This window comes from Montipora foliosa, chromosome 10 (assembly GCF_036669935.1).
Source record: "Montipora foliosa isolate CH-2021 chromosome 10, ASM3666993v2, whole genome shotgun sequence".
In the NCBI taxonomy this organism is placed as follows: Eukaryota; Metazoa; Cnidaria; class Anthozoa; order Scleractinia; family Acroporidae; genus Montipora; species Montipora foliosa.
This window is the reverse complement of record NC_090878.1, coordinates 1,373,642-1,383,641: the sequence shown is the minus strand read 5'-3', so window position 1 is coordinate 1,383,641 and position 10,000 is coordinate 1,373,642. Positions and strand designations below refer to the sequence as shown.

Here is a 10,000-nt window from a genome sequence, read left to right as displayed (position 1 = left end):
ATGGACCGCGACTGGCATTTCAGCCAGCCTGTTAGCTGTGGAAAATGATACACATTGATTAAAGGAAGAAGACTGGCTTATTGACCGTACATCTGCAGAAAGATTTGAAAAAAGATACACGCAGACAAACACCCATTTGAAGGCAAAGACCGGCATTTCGATGAATCCACGACATCTACATGTCTATGAAAGCTTTCACAGAAATAAAACAGCGCTAGCTTGACACAGGAGGATGGGGAATTATAATCCGCGAACGAAACAAGGGGGGAAATTGCTGTTGTTGTTGTTGTTGTTTTTTTTTTTTTGCACTTCCTGAGATTTTGCCTTCTGCGCTTTTAATGGCTTGGTAGGTGAGTCATGGTGGTACTATGAATTGACAGAACAATGCAAGATTGCAAATTACAAAATTTTATTCATGCTTTCATGTCACCACGACTCCACTTATAAGTTAATTTCTCACCGTTGTCAAAAAATACCGGTCCTAGATCAATTAATTGTTCTGTTGGCGACATTTGGTCTCGGACTCAGCCTCTGTGATGTTGTGATTGCCACACGTGGTCATGGTACCATGTGGTTTTGGTTTATTTCTCACGGGACAGAGGAGACGCTAATCTCGTACCCAGATCTCACTGTTCCAGGGACAGAGTAAGATCTGGTTACGAGATTAAGGAGACACTTGGAACTGGGTTATATGTTTTAAATGGCTTTTTCCGCGGCACCATGGGAGCAGAGCCTCTCAGAGCCTCTCTGAAACCCCACCAGAGGGCGAGCAGGAGAGGCTCTGCGGAAATCGTGTCGAGTCTTTTAAGCCGCCGCAGCACAAGTTTCTAGGCTAGTCAATCCTGTCAAACCAGTTTCAGCAGCGCACGCAACATATTTTTGACAAGGCGAAGGTCAAAATAGAGCCTTCAGTACGAAAACCAATAAGGAATTTCGGAGTGCGATCCAGGTTTGACCTGGGTTTCAAACTGTCGCTAAGCAACGGCTTACGCATACTCCACAAACACTTAACACGATTTCTGCAGAGTCCTTTCTTTCCCGTCTAGTTAAAAACGGCTCTGCTGGCAGGGTGTTTCCAGGAATGAACGCTGAGGCAAAGAACTTCTCAATGGCGTCGCCGCACGCCTAGATACGGACGTTATCATGAATGAATGAACGAAAACTGTCGAGTCACATAATTGTTAATTGTTTATCAAAGTCTATGATAGGGCATCTCTGCCTGCCAAAGCTCTTCCAACACACTGCTATTTCCAGGGAAACGAGTAGTGAAGGAGTTGATCATGCCTGTTGGACTTCCCTCAAACTCTGTCAGTGTTACAGAATTGTCGGCTGCAGGAAATGCATGAAATAAATAAATAAATATACATTGAATTTTTTTCTAGAAAAGAAGCAGTGTATTAGTATTAGAAAAAAAAAATCTATTATTTGATGACCATTTATTAACTACAAATAGGTTCCCAATAAGTCGGATAAGTCGGATAAGTCGAATAAAAATTCATTTGAAACCTGAAATACTAGAGGCTGTTCTCACTAAAAATGGAAGTGAATTCCTCATATTCAACAATTCAATGAAAATATGAAAACTCAAGAGTATTTGTTCGTGCAAAATTTAGGTTAGGCAAGCTGGCTCGCTTTACTGAAATCCCGATTTTGCAAACAAAAGGTTGGCTGACCGAGATTCCAGTCTCAGCTCCCGAGAACTCCGCCAGCTGAGCTGTAAAAATATCTGGTCTTTCAGCCGGAGTGCAGAAATTAATTTTTCAAATGGCTTTGGAAATACTTCAGGTCTCCCCGGTTTTCCCCTCCCATAAAAAAAACCACCTGATTTGATCTACGTAGTTACTTAAATTTGATTTTATTTACAATCTCCCCATTAATAATGGTAATTGAACTGAGCGGAGTGCAATTTGGTCTCAACTCATACGGGTGATTTCAAAATTGAGCGAGCGCGCGCGCGAGTTTGATTTGAAATCACGCGTATGAGTTGAGACCAAAATTGCACGACACGAAGTTCAATTACTACTTAATTACATCCATCTAGAAATCGCACAAATAAATTCCTCAAATACAGGATTTCAGACAGTACCAATATTTTATTGATCCATTTGGAAAAAAAGTTGCAAAATTCGTCACACAATGTCTTCTTTGTCTGTCATTTTCCTGCGATTCGATTGTTTACTTTAAACATGATTTAAAATCTGATTAGCTGTTTTGGTTTAGTGCTCTTTTCTCATTGGTGTGGGAAAAGATACCACTTAGAACAAAAAATAGCGCGATTTGTAAATAAATCGCACTGCTGAGAGCCACTGAGATTTTGAAGATCACCAGCGATTTCTAAATGGATGTAATAAAAAGGAATACTGTCTTGCGCTCAGTAAATAAGCTTGAGACCATGCAACAAAATGACCATAAAGGGATTATTACAAATAATTATGGGGTCACTTCGAAGTGAAGCTATTAGTCTCTCCCCTAGGAGCTTTTCAGGACTAATTTACAATGTTTTACGAGGGACTTTAGCCAGACTGCTTATCACACAGGTTAAAATTTATTTTAGGAAGTGAAAGATGTCCCCGTTCTGATAAGGTCAGACCACAACACGGGGGACTACGTCCCCTACTCTTATCGAATAGTGAGTGGGTTCTTTTAACGTCCCATACTATTTAATTTCCAACAAGGGTTATGAGACGGGACCTCCGGTTTACAGTCCTTATCCGAGAAGACTTGAAAGTCTAACCATTTGCAGATGTAATTACAAAGGTAGCACATTCTCCTCAGGTATTTTAAGACCCTGAGTGTTGGTCCGGCCGCAGTCGAACTCACGACCTCCCGCATGACAGCCCGATGCTCAACCAACTGAGCCACCCGTTGCATTGCTAAGAAGTCGCTATGAAATTCACATACGAGATGGTCAAGGAAACAGGCCTAAAACAGGAAAAAAAAAACCCGAAATGTCCTTTTTGCGGGAACTGGAAATCGGGTAGGGATGTGGCGTGGTGCAGTGGTTAGGGAGTTGTCCCGCGTTCAAATCCCGTTCTAATCTCTGGTTTGGATTTGTTTCTGGTTATCCTGGATTCAATTCTACCGCACTTTGTAAATAACCAACTGGTTGGCTCCAGCCCGTTGTGGTTCTTAATCATGTTTCTGTTAAGTTTGAATTGTTTCTTTCAGATTTTTAAAAGTGGGGTGCCTGTGAACTAGCTTGATAGCTAAGTGCACTTCCACTATAAACAAAGCGTTTACTTTGAGTTTCTTCTAAAAGAAACGAAGAACTTCGTGGTGCTTATAGTATCACATCGATTGTCAATAAAGCCCACCCTCAATAAGAGCCACAAAAGGCATCATCTCGAGGCTCTGGGGAATAAATATAACGAATTGCATGAGTTTATTCCCCAAAGCCTCGAGATGAGCTCTTTTGCTTGGGACTGAATTTTAATATATCGAAAGTGGGCTATTCAGGAATCGGACTCGACCAACAATCCGGAATAAAACAATGCTCTTTTCAATCCCCAACTTCAACATCACTCGTGTCTCGGAATACTTAACGGCATTAAGTTTTCTCCAAATGCCACTCCTCAAGTAAGGATAAAGTAAACCAATCAAAACTAGAAGTAATTACACGTAGCCGACACAAAGCGCGGGAAAATGTGCGCGCGCGAGCCACGATTGGTTTTGGTTTCACTTTTGATTGGTTGAAGAAGTGGCGCGAGAACTTTGAACCAATCACTTGATGAAGTAATGTAAAACCAAAGCAAATCGCTAAGTACTTTCGACAATCAATTGAAAACCGCACTCGGATTAAGTGCTGCATTTACTCTGACCTAAAAATAACGCTAATCTTTACCCTCGCCTTACTGTTACAAATAAGTAGCAAATGTTGGCTATCAAAATTGGGCTTGCATGTAATTACTCTTGCATTTCTGGAAATAAGTGAAACTCGGCACAAATTTCGGGGTCAATTCAATAAAATAAATGAAAGAGTTACACGTCAAGTTTTTGCTCGGGTAAATTACGCGTGTAAAGCCCAACTTGTAAATTCACGAATTCAATAAGAGATTTTTCTAGACTGGAATTCACACGTGTAGCCCGGGTCACGATACAATTGTAATGCACAACTGTAGTTTTACTATTGTAACTGTTCCAATTGCACGAGGTTTATTTGTTGGCCGATACTCGAATGCCGTGACAGAGAGGCGATCTTTCTCACGAAATTCACGTGAATTTTCAATGTCAAGCAACCCGTCTTTCCTTAAAAGGTCTAGGCTGCCGAATAACTCAGTGTCTCAATAGCTCTTCAAGTTCTTCTTCGCTCGACGAGAACATATTAAAAGTTCGGAAGACGCTTCCTACAAGTCGTACGTTAAGCTCACAAGTACCGCTAACTTGCACTTGTAATTACCAATTATTCAGGACCCCGTTGAAGTCCTAAATTTTTCTGGCTTCTTTACGCAATTGCAAAAATTGCGTTCATAACTGCGAGGATCATAGCTTCACTTGATTTCATATCCGCAGTTCATATATGACCCATTTCATATATCATTTCATCGTTGTGTAATTAACAAATTAGACGATTGTAAAGATAAAGTCGGCGGACTCCTGTAAAACTCTTACTGAATTTTGCACGGGACAAATTTCACAGGTGTAGCGCTACACCTGTAATTACAAGTCGGAGTCTTGTAAAGATGACTTGAAACGATGTTTATTGAACTCATTTTTGTGTTTACATGCAAAAACATGGGTTCAACTTGTAAACTACACATGTAAAATTTTTATTGAATTGACCCCAGGAATGAAACTCGCGCCACATTAAAAAATATAACTCGAGCCATATTCGGAAAGGAGGTGGAAAGACAGCATTTTCTTTACTACACACCCCTTGCTTTTAAGAATTGTCTATTTACCTCCTAACGTTGTGAGAGCTTGTACGAACAATCTTCTCGGTGTCTTGCGTGCAAGCACTGTCTTTCGCAGAGCTAGAAATTGATCATCGACCACGGAGTATTTATCGTACAAAGCTTTCCCACCAGTGTAATCAGCTGTCGACTTATAAACCTGTTGTAAAATATGATTAGCAAAAGGAATCAAATGACCAATGTCGTAACGGAAAGATGGCTATGAGCATACACAACTACTTTCAATTCTTATCCCACATTAGTACACTTTTAACAGAATTTTTTTTTTATCAAGCTCTTACTAACCGAGCGCGAGGGCTGTACTGGCGAATATTGGCCCGAGGTGGTGGGAGTCCATGGGTCCGTACAAAAACGACCGAGGGCCAATATTCCCCAGTACGGTCCTGAGAAAGTAAGGTTCGTAAGTTGTTTATCGAATGGTATCGCTTCTTTGAGCGATCGGACACTTCTCCACTTGGTGAATGTCCGTAATCTTCGTCTTCCATCAGCGAACTTTGAACGGCTGAGCCTTTTACATGTAAAACTAAATTCCGCTTGCTATAATTGTACTGTTGTGATGAAAAAATTTAAATTTTTTTTTGTGTATCGCTGAACTTGAATTTCCCAGGAGAGAGAAAAAAAAAAGAATACGGGCAGTTTTCATGATAATGATCCATACAAGGGACCTTTCGATCGGAGGACGAGGACCAGTATGAGTACGAGTTTTCCGTTCTGAGCATGCGCACTTCGAAAACCTTATGCGCATGCTCTACAGGTCCCTACGTTAAAATCCTGACCGAAACCAGCCAATCAGAATGCTCCATTTAACCTGAGAATTGCTTGCGATATAATAATCCTTTTTAATTGTGACATCCTCTTGTCGATCAAGAATCGCAATAATTGCTAGATAAAGAACAAGTGCAAAACATTGCGGATATTGTGAATACAGAGAAAACTCACCGCTTCGAGATATAAGGTGATAACGACCTATCGTAATGCGTTGTTTTCTTAACATTTTGCACTGATGTGATGCGGTCTCATTTGTCAGTTACACAAAAGCAGAGAAAAAGTACGGAGAGTAACTGCCTTTAGACGGTGCCTATTAATTCAAAGGTATTTTTCCCGGTTTATGAATAAGCGGGAAAAGAAGATCTTAACAAGCGTTATTGAAATCCAAAAAGAAAATTGGGGGCAACCACGCATTTTTCAATCTAAATTAATCAACAAAATTTGTAAAAAACCTTTAAAATACAAAGCGATGTATCATGTATGGAGTTCTTTTCCAAATTGAAGCTTAATTATCTCTGAAAAAAAGCGCGGCTACCCCCAATTTTCCTTTTAGATACCAAGAGTGCTATGCTGAGTTCTGCTTTCTCAGCATACTTTTAAACTGCGCAAAAATATCCGTGTATTGGTAAGCACCACCAATAGGAAACCTGAGTATCTCGAGATGCGCAGAACGTATGCGCAGTAACAATAGTAGGCACCGTCCTTAAACCACTGAAAGACACCAACCCTCCCTCCCTCCCTCTGTCCCCCGCATTAACTGCTTATCCAAACAGGTAGACTCAACATGACGTATTTCTATGCATTTTGCTGGATGACAATGACGGTCCTGACTCCTTCATCTTATCAGTCATCAATCGTTTGTCTCCTAGCTAGTCTAGTATTTTATACAGTTATTAGGAGGTATTGTACCTCGCTCAAGTTGTGTTTCTCCCTGTTTGGCTATTGTATTACAGGTATAAACTTCTTCTGTGTTTTTGAGGAAATGTCCAAAAACCACTCACGAAAAGAGAATGTGACAAAATATTAATTGCATTTTTGCCTTTGGGTGTCAGATTATGGTTATTTAGAAAGAACTCCAAAATCCCTTTCCTCCCACAGCCGGTTAAACAACACATTCGTGACACAAACCTGCAGCTTCCTGAGAAAGTTTCCAATGGCTGGTCTACCCACAGATTCTATCTTCTCTCTGTCCAGCGTTATCAAAACATCGGGTTTGCCATCTGAGCCCTCTGCTAAAGTGGTCAGCTGAACCAAACCTTTGCCTGCTTCTAGGAGCACGCGCAGAATGACATAGCGTGCATGCATATGCGCCTGGAAGACAACAAATTCTTTATTTGATATAAAACAAGTTTCTTTCATAAAATGCCGACCAGTAAGCTAATCTGGATCAGCGTGCGCGACTCTGAGTCCCTAAATGATTCAGGACAACTGTCCGTAAATGGCTGACCCACTAGTCTTCTCTTAAAAAAGGATGCAAATCGTAAGATCCGTCTCACAAAACCTCAGTGGTCATAAACTTGGAAGGGAGGGGGGGGGGGGGGGGCTAAAAGAAGTCATACACTGCTGGAAAAGGGAGTTGCCGGTGTCGAGGATGAAATTCTAGAAAGCCAAACGAGGCATCTTACTGAATATCCTTTAAACAATACGGTCAGGACACTATCACTTTTTTAAGTGTTGGCTGTGGCATTTTTACGTACCTGTCTCCATTTGTTATTTTCAGGTGTGAAAAATTCTAGTCCCAGAAGACCTGCTCGTACCATGTTGAGCCAATTGATATAAACAATGTTGTCTGCATCGGAACCTTCATGGCCAAATATTCTACAGCAAAATACCGTAAGTGAAGGTATCATCAAAAGGTATCCAGCCAAACTCACATTGACGAAGCACATCGTCAAAACAAACATTCAGGTAAAGCCAAATATCAATAATAACAACATTTTAACAATAACTCAGCCAGAACCTAAATACCGATAATCCAACAATTGCCTGATTACAATTCCACCAAAATTTACCCAGGCCACAATTCAGCCTTAACCCAACCATGGCACAGCCCATGCACAACGATAACCCAACCACAGCTCAACCTCGATGCAACCACAGCATAACTGCAATCACTGAGGAGCCCATCAGGGTGCTTCTGCTCCAACCTCATCTTAATCCAAGTCCTAACCCAGTCATGGCCCAACTCTCATGAAAACACAACCTAACGACACCTAAATTTAATCGAGCTATAACCTCACCCAATCCAACAATCTAAACGCGGCTTAAACTCAATCCAATAATAGCTCAACCACAATCCAACCATAATCTAACCGCAACTTAACTTCGATCCAATAATGGCCCAGCCACAACCTAACCATAGCTTAACCTTAATCCGACAATAGCCCAACTTCAATCCAACCATAATCCACCCACAGCGTAACCACAGCTTAACCTCAATCCAACCACAACCCAACACCAGGTCGACCTTTCTGAACATTCGGCCGGCAATTTCAATGAAGGCTTTCAAATATTAATAACAAAGGAACAACTGAAAACACAATATTGTACTGACCTGAGAACGCGCTTCTCTGTACAGAGAAAGAGCCCCACACATTCAGCCCGACATTCCTCGTATGAGGAACTCAACTCGGCAAACTTAGTGTACCACGTGTCTCCCTCCAAATAACAGCTAGTGATCTGGAATCCAAAACGATTCAACAAGTCACACTGCCTGGCTTCATATCTAGTTGTTGGAAAATTTGCGTGCGATTTTTTTTTCCGCCAACCACTAAGAATAGCGATGCAAAAATAAAGCATTAAAGATGCTACCGAACGTTTTTGAATTCTTACCTTTTCACCGGTTTCCGTGTGTTTCACAGTTTCAATATCAAAATTGTAGGAACCATCGGCCCGCTGAGGAAAAGAGACTGGTTTATCAGGTTTAATAATATTGGCTGACAGTAGTGCAGTTCAAGTATAACACAGTGCAAAAAGTGTAATACACCAGACGAGTCCAAAAAGTGTAATTCCAGTGCAAATTACACATCGAAATTCTGGATTATGATTGGCTCTTTTACTCCCCAAAAATCTGCATAGGCATTGTTTTCGACTTCTCTTGGGACATTTTCATGTTCCAGGAGAAATTGCAAACAATGGTTATGCGAAAGGTTTTTTTTTTTTTTTTTTTTTTTTTTTTGGGGGGGGGGGGGGGGGGTAATAGAGGTGTATTGTGGGAATGTGCAAGTAGCGAATTAACAAGTAATCACATGCTTTTTAATCGTGCTTATTTCTTCCAAATTGCACTTGAAATCATGTGATTACCTATACTAAAAGCACAACGTACAGCAAAACGGCTCAAAAGCCTTTAATTAAAAGCCAGTCGTTCTGTTGTAGTTCGCGTGCGCTTCGCATGTGCTCTGAACGCAGCAGCTCTACTTGCGTTTCTTCTCCCTCGGACTCTAAATGTAGCATTAAACATGAAGCCACCCTATCAAAGGAGTGGCTTTGGCTTCTACTTTTCGTTTCTGTTCCCTCAAGCGCGACTGAATGATCCAAGATGGCAATTAACAGTCACAGCGGAACGTAAACAGAACTCTTAAAAGACGTTTCTATCGCGATGAAGGTGGACGACGATTTTAAAAACAAGGAAGACAAACACACAGTTTAAAATGTTACGGACGGTCTGTGGTTAGGGGCTTTTTGTTGCTCAAATTACCAAAAAGTCGTCGGAGAATGTTTGCATTTGCTTATGATATCGCGCCTCAAAAAGGTGCGTCTTCGAGTTTAAGTCACTTACAATTGTATTACCGGTACTTACTTATAACTGTACTACATGTACCTTAATGAACAGTTTTCCGCTTCCATGACCTAACAACTCATGAAGGCCAACTTGGACCTCAAACGCAGGGCCTTTGAGTTTTGTGAATAATTCCTGATAAAAGCAAGTAAAACAATTAAAAACTCAGTATTTTATTTCTACTGTATTCCTATTTATGGTTGGTTGCTGGTATACTAGTAGGCTTATTTAGCAAGAGAACAGGAATGTCAGTGGCGACGTCGAGTGCAGTAAAAATACCAATGAGAATTCAGAATAGAACAGAATCCAATTTTTTCTTCTCTATTCTGAATTCTCATTGGTATTTTTGCTGCAAGCGACGTCACCACTGACGTTCCCGTTCTGTTGCTAAGTAAGCCTAGTAACTAAACGGCGAGACTCCAAAAAACTCGCCTATGCGCTACTGTGTAAAGCAAGATCCCCGGAGATTTGGCATCGGTTTAACACTCTAGCCTCTTTCTACGTTATGCCTTGGTTTTGTATCCTGGAAAACCATCGACAATGT

General features: G+C 40.9%; 1 protein-coding gene across 1 annotated transcript in view; it reads right to left on the bottom strand.

Annotated features, from left to right (window-relative positions):
• Nucleotides 1-91: 91 nt before the first annotated feature.
• Nucleotides 92-10,000, bottom strand: part of LOC137973108 (dipeptidyl peptidase 3-like) — a 28,193-nt gene continuing 18,284 nt past the window's right edge. The window contains exons 11-17 of the mRNA XM_068819848.1: nucleotides 9,499-9,591; nucleotides 8,511-8,573; nucleotides 8,233-8,357; nucleotides 7,376-7,496; nucleotides 6,807-6,989; nucleotides 4,899-5,049; nucleotides 92-1,329 (exon numbers count right to left, since the gene is read on the bottom strand). Of these exons, the coding sequence (XP_068675949.1) occupies nucleotides 1,193-1,329; nucleotides 4,899-5,049; nucleotides 6,807-6,989; nucleotides 7,376-7,496; nucleotides 8,233-8,357; nucleotides 8,511-8,573; nucleotides 9,499-9,591 (873 nt within the window). The 3' untranslated portion in view covers nucleotides 92-1,192. The remainder of the gene's footprint in view (nucleotides 1,330-4,898; nucleotides 5,050-6,806; nucleotides 6,990-7,375; nucleotides 7,497-8,232; nucleotides 8,358-8,510; nucleotides 8,574-9,498; nucleotides 9,592-10,000) is intronic.